The following is a 23,073-nucleotide window of genomic DNA, read 5'->3' on the forward strand; positions in this document are numbered from 1 at the left end:
AACCCATCTAGGAGGCAGAAAACAGTCGCTTTTACGACAAATACGTATTTTGTTGCAATAGGAGACTAATATTTTTGCAACAATATGAATGCCTAACGCAACAAGGGGAAAATGTTGCAATATTCTTCCGTATATTTCCACAAAATTTGTTTTCGTGGTGTTATCTAGTCTCTATTGCAACAAGATGACGAGGTCCTGCAACAACGCGTTATCGTGGCAATAGCGCCACCTTATGGCAACGACATCGCAGTTTGTTGCAATAAGAGCCCTCTATTGCAACAAAACGACTAATTACCGCAACAAAACTCAATTGTGGCAATATGCGGAGGCTATTGCCACAAACGAAATATGCGTGGTCATATTTTGGTCTATTGCAACAAAACAGAGCTGTAGCAATAAATATTGTGGCAATAGACCGGAATTCCTGTAGTGCAACCGTTGGTTGAGGTTCGCATCCAACTATTGTGTTGCCTCCTTGAGAGGTAGATACGGAGAAAACCCTAGGCACTTTTCGTGGCGAAGATTGAGAACAAGAGAGCAAGCCAGAACGTGGCTGCTACTGTGAGAGGGTGAGAGAACGCCCTAAAACACCACATCCAAGTGATAAGAGAGGAAGAAGAAGGGGAGGTGATTTCTGTCCAAATTTCTAAGATATGACCGGTCTGTCTTCTAGCTGGTTTTTGGAGGATCAAACATCTTTTCATCTGCTCCAAACTCGGTGAGTTTGTCAATTATTTTGAGTGATTCGATCTGGTTAGCTGGTTTGAGGTTTGAGATTTGTGTCAGTGGAGAATCAGATTTGAAAGGAGTTAAATCACTCAGTATTGTTGTAGTTTCAACTGAAAACAGTTTTAGAAGACGAATAGTTTGGGCAGGCAAACGGTGTCTGATTGAGCTGATTTTTGTCAGTATGTTGGGAATTAATATGTATGCTTAATTGTCTACCAATTTTTGTGTTGATTTCATCTGCGGTTTAAGAGCAGTTTGCTAATTACCAAAAAGGACAGAATCTCTGATAATTCTACATTCTTGTATCTTGCCTCTTGTGGTTGCTGTTTTTGTTGCTGGAGGGTAACGATGTGAAGTGTGTTATAATCTCTAGATGTTCTATAGAAGATTGTTGCCCATCGTGAAGTTTGCGTGGACCGGTTGGTCCACACCCGTGGTTTTGGTTTTTTCCCTCCTCGCGTTGAGTAGGTTTTCCACGTAAATTCTTGTGTCACTTGTGCGTATGATTGTATTTGTTTTTCTATTGCATATCTATTGGATGAAGCTATCTTCGGAGTTTATCTATTTCACACATGTTATAGTGGGGCTGTGAGATTGTCTTTGTGCCCTACTGCCCCGACACATCAAACCTCCCTATGGTGAGCAGGAGGCACATATCCAATCAAACAGACCCTCACACCGCATGCGCAAACTTTGGAAGAGGCCTCCACCATCTTTATGCAAACGTTGTTACACCTACAAGCTCGACGATGTGGGTGTGATTTCATGGTGTTCTTGTGCCTTGAACTCACACCAACGCTGCACTAGCGAGATCTGGAGGCATCACTAAACCTCTCTATGGCAACTTGGAAGCACAAATCTAGTCCAACGGATCCTCACAGTGCATGTGCGAACTTTGGAAGCAACCTCCACCATCTTCCGTCATCCCATCTTCAGGATAGTATTAATGTCATCGGGAAAAGCGATTGCAAACGTCTGATGGATCATTCTACGGGTGAGACTCAGCGGCCGTGAAAGGGAGAGGCGGGGACACAAACTGGAGCATGGAAGGAAGACGAGCGAGGGCGACATGTCATCCGAGGAGAGAAGAACGATAGCCCCCTAAGTGCAGTCACGACATAGTCGATGGACTCGAGTGCAAGGGCGGTGTGTAATGGAGGCCATATCAGGCCTTGGCCCAGCCTTCTCTTTCACTTTTCTTACGGATTTAATTTGGTACAAATTTAGCCCATTATTATAAATTGGCACAGTCTTTAAATGTGTTGGCACATCCTTCATAGTTCGTATCGTCTCACGCCCCGCCACTACTTGATTTTTTTTTTAGATATGGGAGCATCGTCCCAGCCTCTGCATCAATAGATGCACACGGCTTTTTCTTATTAAACGCAAGTACGAAGTTACAGAGTATCCATTATTACAATCAAGGGAAAGCTAAGGTCGACACATGAATCAACCATAAGAAAATGCAACATGTAGAGAAGCTATCCATTTGCTATTCTATTACCATGTCGCCATCCAGTAGCCTGGAAAAAGAAGTCCTGAGCAACCATTAGCATCCGGTTGCATCCAGTAACCATATCCTGCCGTAGGTCCAGCGGGAGAAGCAAAACCCATTGTTGGATCCATTGAGCAGCTCGTCGGATAACCTGCAAAAAATTAGTCCCAGTATGTTTATTAAAAATGATATCATTCCTAGTCCTCCAAATGGACCAACATAACGCTGAAACTCCAATTCGAATCATCTGTTTATCTTTCTTGTTTACACCATTCAGCCATCTACCAAACATATTAGTAACATTTGCTGGTGGGGGATGTTATAAGAGAAAAACAACATTTGCCAAATAATTTTTGCGAACGGACAATGAACGAACAAATGATTAACGGTTTCAGTAGAATCACAAAAACAACACTTTTGACATCCATTCCACTTCCGTTTGGCTAAGTTATCCTTAGTAAGAAGCACTTTATTACTAAGGAACCACATAAAAATCTTGATTTTCAAAGGAATCTTTAGTTTCCACAAATATTTGCGAAGAAAAATAGTATGTCCATTCATCAAATCAAGGTACATAGACTTCACTGAAAATAAACCAGACTCTGTGAGTTTCCAAACAAACACATCAGGTTGATCATTCAAGGTCACTGTCATTAGTTGTTGACAAAGGTTGGGCCATTGTAACCATTTGTTGTCATTCAAACCTCTTCTAAATGAAATATTCAAAGGTGTAGTCTTGTTGACAAAGGTGTAGTCGCCACTACTTGATTGATGAAGAGATACTGCTCTGAGCAAACTTATGATATACCAGATCCTCCTAACAAACTTTGGGCTCGAAGCTGAAAAAAGAACACATCAACTGCCCAGTCCACATCCATACATCACATGGCCAACTAAGCTACTAGCTAGCTAGCATATAGTCATAGCATAGATAGCACACCCACGCGTTCCATGAGAAGATAGACACGATCGGCACCTCCAGTGATTTAGCGCATGAAGGTCGATTTATTTCATTCACCAGAACAAGCAGACAAGAGCAGATCTACACACATATCCTAGACCAGCTAGCCAATCGAAGTACTAGCTATGATCGACGTGTTCGGCTCCTGATCACTACTCGATCGATCGATCACCTTAATTAATTGGCTCTCCAGCGTTTATGTCAGTGACTGAAGGCGGAGTAGATACACGTACGCACCAGCTTAAGATTCCTACCGGCTAGGCCAACCTGCAGAACATGCGCATATGCATGGTAACTATGCCCAGCTATATATATATATATGTACAATACGTACGTAGACGTAGGCATCGAGATGCATGTGGACTGTAAACTATCCATTGATCCCTGCTTCGCTAGCTAGCTAGATTCTCGTGGTATCCACCCATCCATCCATTCGTGAAACTGTATTAAGGTTGCACTTGGCATCCTCATACGCTGCTAGATATGGGGCGGAGCGGTGGTGGCGTGGATCAGTCTTCGTGCAGGGTTCTGCCCGTCATCGACGAGGGGCCGGAATCAGAGCCGGAGGCCGGACCGGGATCAGACCCCGAGGTGATGAAGGCGGCGCATGCGGGGACTACCGTGACCGAGCGGAGGAAGGCGATCGTTGCGCGGATGAGGGGGCTGCTCAGGCGAGCCGTCGCGCGGTCATCGCCGTCGGTGACGCCTCATCAGTCCAAGCAGCTGCGCGCGTCGACGGTGGCGGCCACCGCCAGGAAATGGAAGGTAACACAATCGATCAACTGAGTGACATTGGTTTCTCAAATTAATCCTGGACTGCTGCTAGTTGACTGAATGTTAACTTCGTTACAGAGAGCGGTGAGCTTCAGGACCAGGGACCAGCGGCGGCCGGCGGCCGACGGTATGAGCACGATGGCGGCCTCGTCCGTGTGCAGCAGCCGGAACAGCTTAAGCAGCCGGGACGCCACCGTCTTCCCTTCTCCGTCGCCTGCGCGGACGATGGCCAGCACGATGAAGAACCACCAGCAGCAGCACCATGCTCACTGGATCACCACGGATTCCGACTGTAAGCTTGCTCAACATTGCATCTTGAAAGTTTTCCCCTGAGAATCTGCGTCCGGTTGATCTTTGCTAGCTGATTATCTTGGACGAAATTGCAGTCGTCGTGCTGGAGCTCTAGACGACCATGATGATCGAGCAAACTAACCTACTTACTACATGCGCGTGAATTCCTTGGAGGCCGGCCACCTAGCAAAGTCGGGCCATCTTGATCAAACAAGTTCCTGGGCTGACACAAATGAAACTCAGCTATTCGAAATGATGGGTCAGTATCGGCCGGTCCTGGATTATGGAGTATGTGTGTAGCATTTGAAATTTGGAGCTCAAAGAGCTCTAGGATGACAAGACATTATTTCTAAATGACCAGCTTGCCATAAACAACGTAATATAACATGATTTTATTACCTATGTACTTACATGGGATACTGTTGAATGATAGAGAGGGAAAGAGATTGGCGTAATATGTTGGATGTTGTATTGAGCCTCTCGGACGGAGACCGCCTTTTGTGAACATGGGGGCATGTGAACCCACTTTTTGAAAAGTTCCGTTTGTGATGTCAAAACATGTTTCAAAAATCGAAACACAAAATAATTTCCCAGATGATCTCAAATATGTGCCCTGGGCATGAGTTTCGTGACGAAAAAACATTTTATTTTGTCTCGGCAAAAAAGTGAAATTTTGCAGGGCTATATAGCAGTATATATGTGACGTATTTTGTCTTTTTTAGATTCTGAAATAAAAAAGTGGTTTCTCCGCGAAAACTTTCTACGCACACATAAAACATGCGTACGTACCCGGAACTTTTTATTTCAGAATTTTTTCACATTTCGAAAATGCATTTCCAACTAGGGTTCACATGCACCCAGGTTCAAACCGGACTTTTCCCTCTCGGACGAGTATATATAGTGGTACAGATTTGGAGGCTAAGATAGCTCTCCTAGAGATATGGTAGGTAGAGATTACAAATCCTAGACTACCTAATATACCTATACCAAATATATCTGTAACACTCCCCCGCAGTCGTAGCGGTAGTGACGTGAACAACAGTAACGTCGCGAACGGTCAGACTGGAAAGAGAAGCCGGATGTAGGAACCAACGGACTGACACTCCCCCGCAGTCGTAGCGGGAGCATCGTGGACGATGTCGCGTCACGGATGCTTGGACTGTAGAGGAAGCCGAGGTGCTCGTGCGAGGTGGTAGCCCTTGTGCCGATGTCGAGGTAGCCAAGAGCGTGGGTGCTACAACCTTGGTCGGGGTAGCCGCGCGAGGGGATGTCGTGGTTGATGTCGTGGCCGGGTGCCGGTGTCGATGTAGTCGCAGGCGAGGTGGTGTGCGAGGAGAGTGACGGAGACGCGCCAAGGCAGTCGTGGAGATGGTCGATGCCGAAGTCGATGCAGTCTGAGCCGTCGAGGACGAGGTGCTGCCCTAGTTTTGCCAGAACTAGGCGCACGTCGGGGACGAAGGCATACTCCGGTTTTGCCAGAACCGAGTACGCAATGATGAAATTGATGAAGGCGAGGCGCCGATCCGAGCTTGCCAGGCCCGGGGACACGTCGGGGACGAAGGCACGTACCGGTGTTGCCAGTACCGGGCGTGCAGGAGCAGGGAACAGTACAAAGTGCGCGCCATGTCGGAGTAGACTAGCAGAGGAGGTATCGACGACGGGTGCCGGAGTAGAGGAGCAGGTGGTGCAGTCGGGGAAGAGGCGAGTCTCGACGACGGGTGCCGGAGTAGAGGAGTAGGTGGCGTAGTCGGGGAAGAGGCGAGGACGCTGGGGGGAAACGCTGTAGTGTACGAAGACGTTGAAGGCGGCTAACCCAACGGTGACCTGGGGTGGTCATGCTGGACGCCTAGACGGGTGTTGCGGTGGTCGGCGAGCCCAGCGCGACCTGGAGTGGTTGGCGAGCCCAGTGGCGACATGGGGTGGAGGCGCGGCGGCGGTACACGAAGTAGGCGAGGAAGACCCGGCGGCGTGAAGAAGACCATGCGCGGACGGAGGCGACCCGCGCCGAAGGGGCGGCGCTGTGGTGGCCTCGGACGTCGGCGCGCAGTGGACGGCGAAGTAGACTGCGGGCGGCGACGTCTCGACCCGAGGGGCCGGCGTAGCTGTAGGGCGCGAGTCGGTGTAGCGGCGGGAGACCACCAGCGACGTACACGCCTCGGAAGACGCGTCGAAGGCTGGTAGCGTGGACCAAAGGCGGCGGCGCTGCGGCCCGAAGGGGCGACGCAGCGGCAACCCGATACTCGATCGGTGGTAGGCGCGTGCTCGGGGACGTGCTTGGCGAAGACGTGCACGGGGTCGGTTGATCAGACCGACTGCGGCGCTACACTTGCCATGGCGTGGACTACGCGCCGCAGATCGGAGTCGTTGACAACGTTGTGGGTGATGTCCTGGTCTCGGAGTAGGTCTCGGAGTGCCCATCTATCGGTTTACTATTCCAGGTACACGAATTGTCACCCCGCAATGCCCTTGCCGAGAATTTCTTATGATTGTCTCCTAATAAAAAATGTGAATATGATTCGCTGGATTAACTCATAAAGTCTATGTACCAGGTGCCCCTAGCCTTATAAGTTATAACTAGCCTTTTTCTTAAGTGAAAGTTGTAACCATCCCGGTTGGGCAAGTGACTCGAGAAGATGAACATTTGTTTACTGATATTGATGGGACAACGACTCATGAGCTTATCATAGATCGTTGTGCGGGCTAGATGCAATCACATCGAAAGGGAGACACGCCGGATAGAGATAAGAAGAAATGTTTTCAGTAAAGTAGATGGATTAGAGGCCTTCAAGAGAAGTGCAAGAGGACACGTTTGTTTTAAGGTTGTATTTCATAATTCTTGTTGTGATTTTAGTTCAAATTTGAACAAATACAAGGACAAGAATTTTAGAACGGAGGGAGTATTTGGCATTGTGGTGGATTATCATAATCCCACTTGCTCTGGACGGTTTTGCCTATTTCTCTCCCGTTTGACATTTTTTCTATTTTTGTCTAACTCTTTACCAAAAAACAAAATGCAATCTAACTTTATTAGAAGCACGGCCAAGATAGAGTCAATCAACTTGAAAGATGAACACATAATGTTCCGGGCAAACTTATGAGATATACTAGATAGATACTCCCAACAAACTTTGGGCTTGAAGCCGAAAAAAGAACACATCAATTGCCCAGTCCGCATCCATATATCACATGGCCAACTAATGTATAGCATAGATCCTCCCACGGGTTCCATGCAAACGAGGCAACTAGCTACCTGTCCTTAATCTTGTGAGACAGTGACCTAGCAGCTCCAAACGAATCGATCGGCCGAATCCATTTACAAACTGGCTCGATCCTCTTGATTTCGTTCACCAGAGCAACCAGACAAGAGCAGATCTACGAAAGATCTAGATGTACCGGCCGTATGTAACTATGTATAGCAAGGTGCCGACGTGTTCGGTTCCTGGTCGCCAGGATGCGTTTTCTCCAGCGTTTATGTACGCCAGTGAGTGACAGTGGGTGCATCATGCTTGGGAAGATACGTACACCAACTTAGGATTCCTGGCTGTTGCAGACCGGAACATGCATGGTGCTATATATGCATGTGGAGTGGGTGTAAAATATTACAGGCCAGCCTCCGCGCTAGCTGTAGAATCTGACGCTTGTTAACTCTTGGTTGTGCAGTTCATACTCCATATCGCGGCATAAATTTTGCTCGCATTGCTCTTTTGAGTTCTGACCAATCAATTGGCAAATCGGCATGGGACGCACCGGCGGCGTGGAGCAGTCTGCGTGCAGGATCATGCCCATCATCGACGAGGTATCGGAGTCGGAGTCGGACATAGTGCTGGAGACAACGACGACGATGAAGGGGGCCGCTACGGGAGCCATCGCTGAGCGGGGGAAGGCGGTCGTGGCCAGGATGAGGGAGTTACTCCGGCGAGCGGTCGCGCAGTCGTCGTCGCCGGCAGCCGCGGCACCTCAGTCCAAACTGGCGGCTACCGCTAGGAAATGGAAGGTAATCAATCAGCTGACGACTAGGTGTCTGAAACTAATCCTGAATTCCTGATTTGCTACCGTCTTACTGAATGTTATATGCATGCTCTGCCAATGTACCACAGAGGGCGGTGAGCTTCAGGAGCAGGGATCATCAGCGGGGGCGGCGAGCGGAGGGCGACAGAATGAGCTCCGCCTCCGCGGCGTCGTCGGTGTCCAGCGGCAGGAACAGCCTCGACAGCCGGGACGCCACCTTCTTCCCTTCGCCGTCCCGGACCCCGCACTCTCCGGCGACGACGCAGCAGCAGCACCATGCTCAATGGATCACCACGGATTCCGACTGTAAGCTCGCAGAATCTTCGAAGGTTTGACCTGTAACTCTGCATCCGATCGACCTGTCATGATTTTTAGTTTTGTACTCAGTCATCGTGCTGGAGCTCTAGACGACGCAGAGGAGGAGGAGGAGGAGGACGGCGGTCAGCCCGTGATCACTGGCTTAGGCTAGTAAAATTTGCCCGGCTTGAGCAAACAAGTTTGTGGGCGGACAGTAACGTGCTGTAGAGGTCAAATGAGCTCTGCTATCCAGAAATGCTAGGACAGTAATAGAATCGGCCCGGCCTGCCCTATATGTGTGTTGTAATTTGTAAAGCCCTATTTTCTGTTTTAGGTCATTGCGCCCAAAGAGCTCTGGGAAGACAGGACATATTGCTTTCTAAGGGAACAATAATTGATCAACTTGCCATAATAAATTCAATGTATCATGATAGGCATCATAATCAAAGGTATTCCAAGTAAACCAATAAGCGGGCACGATGAACTCTTCAACACAGTGGCGGAGACCTTGAAGGAGGTGTGTGGTACTTGGACGAGTTGCACAAGAGGAGTTGTTCGCAGGATCGACTAAACTGCCCGACGTGCTTCCTCGAGTACAGCAACTGCGCATCAAGTGGTAGTCTGATGATCTATGACTACAACAATCCTAGTTTACACGGTAGAAATTTTCTTTTGCGTTAGTTTAGCCTACACTTATCCCTTCATCTAGCCCATTCAGAACCCAAGCTTCCTATCAAATCAATCACAATCTCCTTGTCGATGAGAATATTGGAGTCAAGCCAAGGCAATCCATGATGAGCTTTCAAGCCTCCCTTTAGACGCAAGGGATACAGAGTCGCTCAATCGGCGCCTCAAAACCTTCGGAGGTGAGGTGGTGGAGATGCTCTAGACTACGAACAGCTCGTGCTGCGACGTGAACTCGTGGCTGCGGGACATGGGCACCTTCCAAACAGTATATAGTAAAAGGTCAAGCTCTGCCACAATTGCATGCCAGCAGCCTCCGACAACCATGAATCTATGACGATGACTTGCTCGCCACTTGGTAAGTATGTGTCCAAGCTTCAGAACATCATCCATGTCTTCCCATGGGTCCATGAAAGGAGGACAAAAGGTCTGCACGGCTCCAAACGGTTCATTGACAAGAATGGAGAAGCCCGGGGCTACACAAGGATTGAAGCACCAAAGACGTTCTAGTTGTACCCCATGCGTGCTTCTTGTCTGTTCTTAATTGATGATAATCAGGGTTACAATGTCGTCGTGATGGCTATGGTGTTCTCACTCTAGATCGTACCTTGTCCTCCCCGGCAAGCCCTCCTGGACCTTATAAAGGAGGGTAGATCCCATGAATTTTGGTCGGTTACATGTTAGTGTTCCCTTGGATGGGCTAGTTCTTGTGCCGCGTGTCACGTTCTTGGGCTTTGGCTGCCAGCGTCTCTTTAAGATTTGCAATCTTTATGTTGGCCTCTAGTTGGACCACACTAGGTATGAGTAGGACACCTGAAGAATCATGCCCACGTCAACGTTTTTCAGAAAAGAAAAGAAAAAACATGTTTCTTTTCCCTCTCCTGCTGGAGATAATAGGGAAATGGGCCTAAATATAAGAAACTGAGTCAAACAAATGGAATTTAGCCCGACCTAATGGTAGGCGGTGTCAAGGCCATCCAGCGACATAGAAACAATGAAGTCGCCGATGTTAGTGGCATCCATCTAATTTCCCGATTTGCAGTGACACTGGTCCGAATTTACATGAAGACTAGTGGCACAGACATTAAAAAAACACATTGTTAAAAGGCCAAGTGACACCATCAGAAACTGAGGTCAACTCCAGGCCGTAGGACGATTGATAATGTCGTCCAACTGAACCGTAAGATCAGAATGTAATATTATTGTTTCAAAAAGGAGAGAGTGAAATCATCAGCCACCGTTTGTCCAACTGTGCACTCCTGAGATTGGCATATGCTAAAAGGAACAGGGTGACTAAGCACAAGGGGGTATTATTCAGGAAAGAGCAAGCCTACCACCATATAAGAAAGGGAGTGTCTAATCCAAGCATCAAGTTGGCGTCCAGGAAGTCCCAATCAGAACTTTTTAAAGCGGGGATAGTTAGACACCTCCAAAGATATCTCAAAGGAAGAATCCCAACTTTGCATTTAAGCATACTGGAACAGAACTAGAAAATATTTTAGAACATGAATTCAGATTTTTATTAGCACCGCTGATTGAAGGGCGCCAATCGGAGCTGGGACACTGAGTGCATAAGGCATGCACCTGGTCATGTACCTTGCCTATGGCACCTTGTTGTGTACCTGGCCACGGCCGGTGACGCTTCGCCCTCACTCACGTCCTCATCAACGCTCACTACTCGGCAGGGAATCAATCATGAGCATCCGATTGAGATCCCTCCCAGCCGGAATCTACATCTCCACACCACCACTAGCATATACTCCATGTAAGCCAAACAAGGCTCAAAGCATATACTCCCACCCGGCAGCTAAACTAGCCTTGTCTGTCCACGAGGAAAATGCTCAAAGCAACCAAACATGGAGATTTGGATTGTATATGATACGTCTTTCTCCAGAAGCTGTGCAACTGTGGTTATATGATATATTTCCAAATCTTGGGGTTTTATGTTTGTACCCAAAGCTAGGTTAAGGTTCCTTGATATCTACAAGCATCCATTCTGGATGTTGTAATTTTGTTGTATTGGAGAAGTGATGGAATATTTCGTTGAAAGCCTTTAAAATATTGTTGGAAGTTTGTGATTATTATTTTGACACAATCCTACAATATTGTTGAAAGTTACGAAAATTCTCTAACTAAAAGCTTTACCCTTCTTCAAGGAACCGGTAGATGTTATTTCATTCGAATAGATAGAAAATAAAATACATTTACAAGAGCAGAAAATAACAGAATAAGGGGCAGAGAAAAAGTGATTATAATTAACCAAAAGTTTGGGAACAAAGCTTAGGGCCTCTTTGAATTTTTGGAATTTAATAGAAATTTTGGAGGATTTTAAACCATAGGAGTTTTTCATATGAAGTGACGGAATCTTTAGTTGAAAGCCTTCGAAATCTAGTTGGAAGTTTTTGATTAATATTTTGATACAATCCTACATTATTTTTCAAAGTTCCTAAAAAATTCTCTAACGAAAACTTCACCCTTCTTCAAGGAACCGGTAGATGTTATTTTATTTGAATAGATAGAAAATAAAATACATTTACAAGAGCACAAAACAATAGAATAAGGGTCATAGCTAGAGCGGTTCTAACCACAAGTATGGGAACAAAGCTTAGGCCCTCTTTGAATTTGAGGAATTGAATAGAAATTTGGGAGGTTTTTAAACCATACAGGTTTTTCATATGAAAGGCCATTTGATCAAAGGATTGAGGCATAAAATTTCAGTGGAATTCTTTCAAATGCCTTCCCTTCCATAGCAATCTTAACATGAGCTCAAACCTCATCTTATTTTTCCTTTAAAAGTCCAATGCACTTACACTCCAATACCTCCGCTCCGATGAATAAGGTTTATATGTTTTTGAAAAGCCAAATTATGTAAGTTTTAACCAAGTTTTTAGAACAAATTAAAATGTACAATACAAAATCGATACCGTTAGATACATCATGAAATATATTTTCATATGATATGTATATAATATTGTAGTCGTTAATAGTTTGTATTCTAAATGTCTGGTCAAAATTTACTTGGCTTGACTTTGAAAGTTTATATAATCCTTATTCATTGGAAGGGAGTGACTATCTGTCTCTACTCTCTCTTTTCTTATTCATACAAAGGTACATATCACTACCAAACATAACGTGCTAAGATACAACATATTGTGAAAGGCCTTAGCTCCAATTATAGCATCCATCACCTAGCAGCAACTCCAATCACAGTCCAGCTCCAATGGGAGCATCAGTAAGAGCGATAGCATTGCCAGCCAACCAGACCAGATCGGCATCACAGGAAGCTGCAGCTCTACACCTCCAGCATATACCCCCGATGTCTTCTAGGCATAGCACTATGCACCAACAACTATATATTCTAGCTAACCCCCTTGCTCCTCCTCCACTTCAACGGTCGATTGAAGGAGCAGAGCTCCATTGCTCGTCGGACATGGAGCTGCTGTGCAACGCCCCGGCACACGCCACCGTCCCAGACAGGTACGTCTTCCCGCCGGAGAAACGCGCCGCCCTGCAGCTCGACAATGATCTCACCCCCGATGACATCACGCTCCCTATCATCGACCTCCACCATGGTGCCCTCTCCGACGACCGGCGCAACCAGGTTGCCGCCGAGATCATCGCGGCAGGCAAGGAGTTCGGCTTCTTCCAGGTGGTGAACCACGGCGTGGAGGAGGACGCCGTCCAGGCGTTCCGGGACGCGGCCGCGGGGTTCTTCGCGCTGCCGGCGAAGGAGAAGCTTCCCTACTGCTCCTACGACATGAGCAAGCGATTCCGGCTCGCCACCAGCACCTCCTACGACCGCGGCGAGACCCGCTACTGGCGCGACTACGTCAAGTTCCGCTGCTACCCGGCCTCTGACGACAACGTGCGCTGCTGGCCGTCCAAGCCGGCGAGCTTCGCGCCCCGCCTCGTCGAGTACTGCGAGGCGGTGCATGTGCTGGCGCAGACGCTCCTCGGGCTCATCGCAGAGGGGCTCGGCCTCGACGCGCGCTTCTTCGCGGGCGACCTCAGCGGCGGCGACACCCACATGAGCGTCAACTACTACCCGCCATGCCCGGACCCGAGCGTCACCATGGGCCTGCTCGCGCACTGCGACCGCCACCTCCTCACCTTGCTCTCCCAGGCTGACGTCGCGGGCCTCCAGGCCAGGCACGGCGGGAGGTGGCTCCTCGTCCGCCCCATCCAGGGCTCCTTCGTCGTCAACTTCGGCCACCAGATGGAGATCGTCACCAATGGGGTGCTCGCCAGCGTCGAGCACCGTGCCGTCACAAACTCCACCGCAGCGAGGATGTCGGTGGCCACCCACGTGCACCCCACGGACGGGTGCGTCATCAGGCCGGCACCGGAGCTAGTGGATGAGGCGGAAAACCCAGCAAAGTACAGGGAGTTTCTGTTCAGCGAGTTCATGGAGGCCTATGACGCCGCCGACGCCAGCAGGGACGACGTGCTCAACTCCTTCAAGATCCGCCGCGGCTAGCTCAACGACAAGCAACGAACTCTGTAATTCCGGCTGTTGCTGGTGCTGATATAGCAGCAGAGGGTACGAGATAAACAGACGAGGAGAATAAAAATGATTGCTTGATGTGTGTGTGTTCTATATCTCTGAATTTGGGTCGTCAGTCATATGGGTCTTGCAACTTCATACACCTGTACCTCCTTTGTTATTTAATAGAAACAACATCGCATTTATCAAGGAAAAATTTAACTGACAGCATAGAAATATATGGACTTTTCTCGTTGCAAACTTTGAAGTGTACACACTGTATAAATCCTAAAATGGTAAAGCATAGAGATAAGAAGAGTGCATGGAGCTGACAGTATAAGACAAGCAACAGTTTCGACCACTTTCAGGAGTATTACCCGTGGTGCATTTGTAGTTGCAGCAAATATTCCCGACAAAAACTCCATATTGCCCCGATTCAAATTACTCCTCCCCTGTCAGAACAAAACCAATGACAATAATGCCCAGAACTTTTCTGATGAAGTCTGATGGTCACCACTGTTTTTTTTACGAAAATGCAGTCGAGCCTGCTTTTCATTGGAGTTCAATCTCTTGCGTAGTGTAAGCCTGGTACTCTTCAGTTTAATCTGTTGACAGCAAAGATCACATACACATAAATTTGGTGCAGAAGCTAGAGATAAAAACAGAACAACTAATAGATATTTCATTAAGTCAGCAAATATGGCACTAGCAAGATATTTCATGTAGCTATTAGAAGCAAACACATCTAAAACAAAATAAGAACCTATCATGCCCATCAAATAAAATTGCTTTAATACCGAAGACTGCTAATTACAGAAGATCAATAGGGCCAGCTTAAACAACATGAGCTGTCCTTCAATCCACCATAGTTCAGGTAAAAAAAATTCTGAAATGCATAACAGTTACTAGAACTACTCGAGGGGTGTCAAGTTAGTTGTAAAACCTGAAAACTGAAGATTTGACAAGGAAACAACCTTTATAAGGGTTCATTTGCACCTGCATGCTGTACTTGTGCCTGCGCTGGTTCCCTTCTCTGTGAATTCAAGATACTGATGATCTGTTTCTCGTATAAAGGAACTTTGTCCCTCATGGCAGGTTGGATATTACTCTTGCTAATTTGCAGAAATCATAATATACATTCCACCATTATTTTAAAGCTCTTCAATTTTGAGGTGGTTGTTGAGGTGGTATGATGCTATCAGCATGATGTACAGCTACAGACACCTTATTGAACAATCTACTGAGTTCTGCAACGTATTGGTTCTTCAAGCTCTTAATCTGTGTACAACAAAGACCACATACACATAAATTTGGTGCAGAAACTATAGAGGTAAAAACAGAACAGGTAATAGACCAGGGTTTGTCATTAAGTCAGCAAATATAAAACTGTCTATGAATTTTAGGAAGTTCCAAGAAAGGGAGTGCCAAAAAGGGTGGTATCAAATATCATGTCTTACTGTTTGATATATCTCCTCTTGCCAATCACCTACAGCTGTGTGACCTGTTTGAGCAGTATTGTTGAAAGATGCTGCATAAAAAGCAAGTTTGTCAAACTGTACCACATGAGCTGTCCTTCTATTGGACTGGTGTCAAGTTAGTCCTAATACTTGAAAACTGGTTCGTCGAGGAAGCAACCTTTATAAGATTCCATTTGCTAATACAAGCGCCCAGCTTACGTGGAAACCTCCATTACCTGGCTTGTACATGATTCTATTTTCTTTATTAGTGCATCTGTGGCGGACCCAGGAATTTGTCGAAGCCTGGGCGCAGCGCAAAACAACTAAAAAAATCGGTGACAAATATAAGAATTTGATGGCGCAAATCGTGTTTCCGCAATAGTTTTAATGAGGGAATACGGATATATACATTACACGTTCACAACACATTTCAAAGTCCACAAAACATTCAAATATTTGCAAGTTGACAACGTATTCAAATGCTCACATGCGCTAATATTAGATTATGATGCAAATTAGCAAGAAGCCCAAACGACTAATGAAACTTCAATGAAATTAGAAAAGCTGAGAAATTACCTGTGTGTCTTGTCCCCCTGGAAGTGGAGGCCGACGAGCCAGAATCGCCGAGGTCGACTCGCCGGCGCTTCCGGCCGGCAGATGCTGTTGGGCCAGGTTGCCGCTGCTGCCCATCATTCTCGCCGTCGCCCTTCCGGACCTGCGTCCTCCATGAGCTGCCGGCCTGCCGTTGTGCCGCTGCCGGACGGGAGGGTTGAAGGCTAGCTGGATTGGGGAATCGGGGATTCAGGGTTTGTTCCTGGAAGGAAGGAAGCGCAGGAGCAGTCAGCTCCCTCCCAGCGATCTATTCCAGATGCGTGCCAAGCCCACCAGGTTTGGACTGGTTTTTGTTAATCAGAAAAAAAAAAAAAACTAGACTGGTTTCTCAAAAGAAAAAAAGAAGAGGTAGGAGCCTGATGTGCCTTTGTCTCCATAGAAAGCATTTTCAGAGAGATCTTCCGCAAATAATCCGACTGAGTAATACAAAAGGAAACACTATAAAGTTTTATACCATGATATTATTCCTATGTTCACTAATATAAGAAGTTTTATACCATGGAGTATTAGTGAAGGGAGGGAGTAGTAAAGTACTAGTGGCATGCAACCAGCAGTTATGGTGTGATTAGCAGTTTAGAATGTGCTTCAGCTTTTAACATTTAAACCATTATCATACAAAAAAAAAAGGCCATGGAAGCATAGAAACACATGCCACAAATAAGCGATGAACAGAAAATCCAAATCTCACAAATAAGCGGAGGAAGCTTATCGCCCTCCGACCACTCCCCAATTCTCACACTCTAAAATCCAGTGAGGTGAATTTTATTAATTTCCTAAAAGCCACCAAATTGCACACATAATCTACACGTTTTCTGCGTCGGAATATTTTTAAGGCGATGTAAGTTACTGCGGACACACATTTATAACCAGCATATTTCGTAGAAGTTATTTTCTTTGACTGATGTTATGTTAGTTCACATTCTAATTCTTTTTTGAGAGGAACTCACATCCTAATTATAGGGTTGTAATTTAAAGAGAATTGCGACTCGAACTTGTGTCTGCTGAGCGCGCTGGCTTTGAGCGAGCGCGCAGCTTCATCACCTCCAATCTCATCCTCTACCGGACTCAACCTCGCCCCCAACCCCCATGTGGCTCGTCAAGGCTGCACCGGGGCATCCCGACTATGCGTCACGCCACGCTCCCGCTCTTGACCTCCTCACCGCCGTCGTCGCTGGCTATGGCCATGGCGGCGGCAGGGCCCGCCCCAAAGGTGGTGTGGTGGTGAGAGCTCCTGGGCGGAGGATCTCCTTTCCTTGGGGTGGGCACGTAGGGGCGGCAGCCCCTAATTCCCTCCCGACGGCAGGCGGCCCTGGTCATGGTGGTCTTTGCAGGTGGTTGGTGGCAGTGTCCTGGCCTTGTGGGCGGCATGGCGTGTGCGGCCGGTCGGTGGTAGTGGGTGAGGCTCAGGCTCCTTCAAAAGTACGGCGCGGTGGTCCAAGGCCAATGCAGAGTGCCCGGACATCTGGCGACTTCAGCTACCATGGTTGCTCGGTGTAGCACGGTGATGAGGGGTGCGGGCTTCCCCTATGACTCGTCCGACTTGGTATGGTGGGGGTGGCGGCTCTGGTGGTGCGGCTGTGGGTGGTTTTGAGGGGGCCACGAATCTGGTAGGGGTGCTCGTGTTTCTGCGGCCGCCGACTCTGCGTCTTGGATCCCCAGGTCGGAGTTCATCGAAGCCCCCTATCTCTGGCGCTTGGCGGCACCCGCGATGCTCTGCCTCGATGAGCTCGGCTAGCAGCTGTGGACTGTGGTACGGCTCGGCTTCAACCCTGCATGGTACGGGGGGTGGCAGCGGAGCTCACTGAGCTCTTCAGTCTGGTTTTGGAGGCGGTGGTGGCGCTGTTGCCGCACAAGAGGTGTGTGCCTGTGGGGTGAGCGCTGGCGCTTCGGCCTCCGTCTTGCTGTTCGGGCAAAAGCCAGAGCGTGCGGCGTCTGTGGATGTCGACGTCCTCCTTAGGGTCGGTCATGGAGCTGTCAGACCTTTGCTACCCTCGGGTTCACGGCTTTGGGTGAAAGCCTAGATCCCGCTTTGTGGGATTGGACGACGACGTTGTTCCATTGTCATTTACCCTTTCGAGGGCGTCGTCTTGATCCGATGATCCTCTTCACGCGCCCCGACCGGTTGGACACACACGACATCTAGGTTGGCAGTAGGTCAACCGGAGACGCGGGAGTTCCGTGTGGAGGCTTGTGAGGCAACGAACCATGGTGGTGACCAAGGTTTGGTAGCGGCAAGATCGTGTTAGTCGGCTCCGTTCTGGCGTGTCCGAGTGTCTTCGTGTTGGTCTCCTCTCGATAAGAAGTCGAATCTGCCTTTGGGCGATGTACGATGACCTTTGAGGTGCAGCCCGATGAAGCTCGTGTTCGACGCAGGTCCTGCCCATCTCCCCTCCGGGGCTTGTCTTAAGAATCAGAGCTGTCACGTTTGTATAGATTTTGTGGCCAATCAGAGTGGCTATGCGTGCCCTTGTGGCGTAGCGTGGGTGGTTATGGGTATGGCTCTGGCCTTGTTGTTGGATTTCGCTCGATTTTTTCTTCTAAAAAATGGACCAAAACTTTTGCCTCCACTTTAAAAAAAATTAGGGTGTGCGTTTGATCAATGAAAAAGGACCCACCTGGCAAAGTGGCAAGTTTCACGTGGCGTTTTTGTTTTCCAGAAAAAGTCGCCATTTGCGGAGGCGGCGGACGAGAGAAGTCGTCTCTCCGTCGCGTGAGTTTGGTCAAAATCCCATTTTTGCTTCTTCTTCGCCATCTCTCTAAAACAATCATCTTTCTTCTCCCCCAAACCTCAGGTGCGGCAAGAACGGCGCGCGCGGCGGCGTCGCCCTCCTCTCCTTCTCACTTCTCTCATCCAGATCCGCTGGTGGGGGAACAGGGGGCAGCCTGCTCCGGCTACGAAGGTCAAGAGGCCGGCGCGCCGCCCCTCCTCCGGCAGCGAGTTTCCCGGCCAGGACCCGCCGCTGAATCCACCTGCAGCCTCCCACCCCCTCCTCTCTGGTTCCCAGAGGATAGAGCCAACGGTGGGCGGCGCGGCAGATCGAGATGGGAAGGACAGAGGGCGGCGGCAGCTGCGATCCGCCTTCGCTAGCTCACCAAGAAGCTCGATTGGAAGGGAGCTCGCTCGGCATGCCATCAGAAGTCGTCAGCGTGACGACGGGGGTGCTGAACCCGCTCATCGGCAAGCTCACCAAGCTGCTCAGCAGCGACGAGTGCAAGAAACTCTCCTTGGTGAGGGAGCAGGCCTCGTTTCTCAAGGATGAGCTCAGCGCCATCAAACCTCTCCTTGACAAGATGGAGCTGACGGACAAGATCGACGCCTCGGCCAGAAACTGGAGGGACCGTGTCAGGGAGATGTCCTACAACATGGAGAACTGCGTTGACCACTTCATGCATAGCACTGACGGTGCCGCCGATGCAGAGACCGGCTTCGTCGAGAACATCTTGGAGCTGAAGGTTCTCTCGGCAGAGGCAAGCGCGAGGATGCGCGAGATGCACAACCTGCTTGATGATGATGGCATCAGCAATTCTAGTCATGCTCATGTGGTTGTGGTGGATTCCTCCCCAATCTCGGCGATCTACAACAAGGACCTCGTGGGACTCGATGGCCCGAGAGAAGAGCTTGTTGGTTGGTTGACGGACCCGCAACCAAAACTCAAGGTGGTTTCCATCGTGGGGTCCGCAGGTTCGGGCAAAACCACGCTTGCCATGCAGGTGTATGACGAGATTGAGGCTCAGTTTGATCGCACCACGTTTGTTTCCGCCTCTCGAAGACCTGATGTTGAAAGCCTTCTCGGTGGCCTACTTCTCAATCTTGGGACGTTAGAGTTTCCTCGTACTCTCGAGCTGCACGAAATCATCGACCGCCTAAGAGAAGACCTCAAAGATAAGAGGTACTATGTTTCCCTTCACTTCTGACTAATATGCTTGCATTGTTTAGTTCCGACTAGTTGTGTGATTTGCAAGAAGTTCATCATCCAATAGCTTTTGCATGGTTTTGTATGATTTTATAATAGTTATACTCACGAGTCATAATGAAAAGATATTTTACTAAATCTTGCGAGGCGCGCATTTTGGCTATGGAAAATTTGTCCTATCTTGTAAAGACTTACTATTATGATTGAAGTTATAGGATAAACATAAGCAGAGTGCTAATTCGGGCACATTTACTAGATCGACAAGAATCTAGTAAACAGTCTACGCCGTGTGTCTCAACTTTGCTTTTTCTTTTAGCGGAGACACGTTGAACAACATTTTTCTGTGATGTTGAGAATCGATCCGTATCAACTGCCTTTCTCCGTGTAGTTGAGTATTTCCGGGCGGCAAAAACTTTGCTAAGTTGAGTCGCGTTCTAACTGTGTTTTTGTATACCAGTTAAGATGTTACGAAACAACTACTGTGGAGTCTCTCCAAAACATAATACCTTCTTGATATACCTGATGTTTATACTTCAATACATTATAGTTTTGGTATATACAGAGTGAAAGGTTTACTATTTTCTGGCTCATAGTAAAATTAGTTATTCTGTGCACTAGCCACCTGACCAAACTATTTGGCGTAGTCATATGCGGCTGAAACATCCTTCATATGCACCTAAAGAAGATTATAGGGTGTTACGGTAATGTTCCCTTGACACTTTTGCTATGGTGACTTTCCTTTTGGTGCTTACTATAATTGAAGAACTTCAATAATGATGATGATGATACTAAATGACACTCTGCGTTACGATCATATGAGGCCTTATTTGTGACTTTTCTCGTAAGTTTGAAATAAATGTGTTGACTTTTTTTATTATGTTTCTGCTCTTTTGTTTTTGTTTTGAAGGTTCCATATGTACCTTATAATCGCATACTGATATAATGTTGAAATAACTCATGCAAATATTGCAATAGGTACTTAATTTTAATTGATGACCTATGGGATCAATCAGCATGGAATATAATGAGATGTGCCTTTCCTGAAAATCGCAATGGAAGTAGAATGATTGTAACCACACGATTGGATGATGTAGCTGTCAATGCATGTCACAATGACCATGCCTGCATTTACATAATGAAGCACCTTGAAGAGCAAGACTCAAGAAGATTATTTTTTAACAGAGTATTTGGATCTAATAATGTCTGCCCACCACAGTTTCAATATATTTCAGCTGAAATTCTCAAGAAGTGTGGTGGATTGCCTCTTGCAATTATCACCATAGCTGGCATATTAGCTAGCACTGAGGCAAGATCCTTAAATGAATGGGAGAGCATAAAGAATGTTCTTGGTGCCATGTCTGCTACAAAACCCACTTTGGAAGAGATGATGGGTATATTAAACCTTAGCTACATGCATCTTCCAGTTTATCTCCGGCCATGTCTTTTGTACCTTGCCATGTATCCAGAAGACCGTGAGATCTGGAGAGATGACTTGGTTAAGCAATGGATAGCTGAAGGCTTTATTTGCAGTATGTCTGGTGTAGATTTGTACGATGTGGCAGAAAGTTATTTCAATGATCTTATCAATAGAAGTCTGATTCAGCCCGAAATAACAGAATATGGGGAGGTACTTTCTTGCAGATTACATGGCATGGTGCTTGATTTGATCCTAAGCAAGTGTATCGAAGATAATTTTATAAGTGTAGCACATAACTATGATGACATGGAAAGATTGAATACTTTCGAGCACAAGATTCGTCGATTATCCCTGAAATCATGTGCAGAATCAGAGACCGTTTCTACTAGCATGTCACAAGTTAGATCATGTGCGCTGTTCGGCCTGTCGAGGTACACACCTCCTCTTTCAGACTTTAAATACCTCCAAATGCTTATGTTCAATTTTCCATTTGGATGGGAGTGGGATGCAGCAGTTGACCTCACAGCTATTGCCCATTTGTTTCTACTGAGGTATTTGAAGGTTTTAGCACTATCAGCACGCGTAGCGCTCCCTACTGAAATTAAAGGGCTTGTGCATTTGGAAACTCTGGAGTTAGATTGCCATCTCACGAAAAGCTTTCCATCAGATATAACTCACTTGGTCAACTTGTTGCATTTGATACTTCCAGACGATGCAATGCTACCTAAAGGGATCCAGAACATGAAATCGGTCCGCACCCTGCATTGTTCTGTTATGTCAGAGGGTTCACTAGAGGATATCAAAGGCCTTAGCGAGCTGACCAATCTGAAGGAATTGGAATTAAGCACGCCTTACGGCCAGTGCTTGACAGTTGAGGGTGTCGACACTTTGATTTCCTCTATTGGATTGGTTCAAGACCTCAAGCATCTGATGCTTGATTGCGTTATTGAATGTGATGGCTATGAGAGGCTGTCAGACTCATTATCTGATCCTCCTCCATGTCTCGAGTACCTCGATCTGGAGACATGGAAGTTCAGTAGAGTCCCCAGATGGATTGGTGAGCTAAGTCACCTCCGTTTCCTCCATTTGTTTGTCTTGCACCTGTCGAATGATGAGCTTTGTGTTCTTGGAGAGCTTCCCTCCCTCATGTCTGCAATGTTACACGTGTCAGAAGTATGCGAAAATAAGGTTGTGGTTGGCACTGGATTATTCCCGGTTCTTGAGGTCTTTTGGTTCCGGTCCAATGAAGATGTCAATGCGTACCTTAGCTTTGAGGCAGGAGCTATGCCCAATCTACAGAAGCTTGAACTGGGATTCGGCTGGAAAGAGTGGAGAGGTGCTACACCGGTTGGCATGGAGTGTCTACCTTGCCTCCGGGACATCCATGTGTGGCTCCGTGACACCATCCTCGAGTCAAGCAAACATGAGAAAGAAGTACGCGCTGATGTCGAGTCTGCTTTCAAGTGCACCGTACGTCGGTATCCAAAACGTCCCTCCGTTACAGTTGATTAGTCCTCTGTGCATTCTATCGATCTGCCTCTCCTCTGTAAGTTAATTAATTGCCCTGCAAACCTTGCTGTTTTAGTTTATTTGGTGTTGCTATCGTTTCCATTGTGTATTTGATCTCTTGAGCATTGTAAACATATATTTTATGTCTGTTTAATAATCAATATCTTTGTGTAGCATAAGCTTTTCACAAATGATCTCAGTAGAGTTTTAGTTAGTGACGTGTTTAATTATGGCGGAACCGTATAGAGGTGTCTGCGACGAATGTGCTTGATTGGAAGTGGATGGCATATGTATTCTGGGTTCAAGATTGGTTGATACTTTCCTAGTTATCCTTTACAATCTGGGTATATAAATGGTTTTGTCTCCGGTTTATTTACAGAAATCTTCTGAGTGGACAGATTGTGTCAAACTCGATCAGTCCTTTTTGATAGGCTAGCTCTGA

At 47.2% G+C, this 23,073-nt stretch overlaps 4 protein-coding genes and 1 long non-coding RNA gene across 5 annotated transcripts; 4 read left to right on the forward strand and 1 right to left on the reverse strand.

Annotated features, from left to right (window-relative positions):
* Nucleotides 1-3,551: 3,551 nt before the first annotated feature.
* On the forward strand, nucleotides 3,552-4,919 carry LOC127308865 (uncharacterized). Its single transcript, XM_051339772.2, has 3 exons — nucleotides 3,552-3,950; nucleotides 4,038-4,251; nucleotides 4,346-4,919. The coding sequence occupies exons 1-3, from the start codon at nucleotides 3,669-3,671 to the stop codon at nucleotides 4,363-4,365; spliced, it is 516 nt and encodes a 171-aa protein (XP_051195732.1). The 5' UTR covers nucleotides 3,552-3,668; the 3' UTR covers nucleotides 4,366-4,919.
* A 2,864-nt stretch (nucleotides 4,920-7,783) lies between these two features.
* Nucleotides 7,784-8,914, forward strand: LOC127308866 (uncharacterized). The gene is made up of 3 exons (XM_051339774.2): nucleotides 7,784-8,244; nucleotides 8,348-8,564; nucleotides 8,646-8,914. Exons 1-3 carry the CDS (start codon nucleotides 7,987-7,989, stop codon nucleotides 8,663-8,665), a joined length of 495 nt encoding a protein of 164 aa, XP_051195734.1. The 5' UTR covers nucleotides 7,784-7,986; the 3' UTR covers nucleotides 8,666-8,914.
* Nucleotides 8,915-12,587: 3,673 nt separating this feature from the next.
* LOC127308864 (2'-deoxymugineic-acid 2'-dioxygenase-like) lies at nucleotides 12,588-13,821 on the forward strand. The gene has a single exon (XM_051339770.1). The coding sequence runs from the start codon at nucleotides 12,670-12,672 to the stop codon at nucleotides 13,714-13,716; it is 1,047 nt and encodes a 348-aa protein (XP_051195730.1). The 5' UTR covers nucleotides 12,588-12,669; the 3' UTR covers nucleotides 13,717-13,821.
* Nucleotides 13,822-13,877: 56 nt separating this feature from the next.
* LOC127308868 (uncharacterized) lies at nucleotides 13,878-16,065 on the reverse strand. Its single transcript, XR_007856819.1, has 4 exons — nucleotides 15,756-16,065; nucleotides 15,180-15,250; nucleotides 14,697-15,000; nucleotides 13,878-14,327 (listed from the first exon to the last, which is right to left on the reverse strand). It is a non-coding gene; the product is annotated as an uncharacterized lncRNA (long non-coding RNA).
* A 2,465-nt stretch (nucleotides 16,066-18,530) lies between these two features.
* On the forward strand, nucleotides 18,531-23,073 carry LOC127308859 (disease resistance protein RGA5). Its single transcript, XM_051339765.2, has 2 exons — nucleotides 18,531-19,681; nucleotides 20,681-23,073. Exons 1-2 carry the CDS (start codon nucleotides 18,834-18,836, stop codon nucleotides 22,632-22,634), a joined length of 2,802 nt encoding a protein of 933 aa, XP_051195725.1. The 5' UTR covers nucleotides 18,531-18,833; the 3' UTR covers nucleotides 22,635-23,073.

This window comes from Lolium perenne, chromosome 6 (assembly GCF_019359855.2).
Source record: "Lolium perenne isolate Kyuss_39 chromosome 6, Kyuss_2.0, whole genome shotgun sequence".
Taxonomy (NCBI): Eukaryota; Viridiplantae; Streptophyta; class Magnoliopsida; order Poales; family Poaceae; genus Lolium; species Lolium perenne.

Coding starts and splice junctions, on each gene's coding strand:
- LOC127308864 (XM_051339770.1), top strand. CDS start 12,670: ATGGAGCTGCTGTGCAACGCCCCGGCACACGCCACCGTCCCAGACAGG.
- LOC127308866 (XM_051339774.2), top strand. CDS start 7,987: ATGGGACGCACCGGCGGCGTGGAGCAGTCTGCGTGCAGGATCATGCCC. Junction 8,245..8,347: donor CTACCGCTAGGAAATGGAAG/GTAATCAATCAG, acceptor AATGTACCACAG/AGGGCGGTGAGCTTCAGGAG. Junction 8,565..8,645: donor GATCACCACGGATTCCGACT/GTAAGCTCGCAG, acceptor TTTTGTACTCAG/TCATCGTGCTGGAGCTCTAG.
- LOC127308859 (XM_051339765.2), top strand. CDS start 18,834: ATGGGAAGGACAGAGGGCGGCGGCAGCTGCGATCCGCCTTCGCTAGCT. Junction 19,682..20,680: donor GAAGACCTCAAAGATAAGAG/GTACTATGTTTC, acceptor ATATTGCAATAG/GTACTTAATTTTAATTGATG.
- LOC127308865 (XM_051339772.2), top strand. CDS start 3,669: ATGGGGCGGAGCGGTGGTGGCGTGGATCAGTCTTCGTGCAGGGTTCTG. Junction 3,951..4,037: donor CCACCGCCAGGAAATGGAAG/GTAACACAATCG, acceptor ACTTCGTTACAG/AGAGCGGTGAGCTTCAGGAC. Junction 4,252..4,345: donor GATCACCACGGATTCCGACT/GTAAGCTTGCTC, acceptor ACGAAATTGCAG/TCGTCGTGCTGGAGCTCTAG.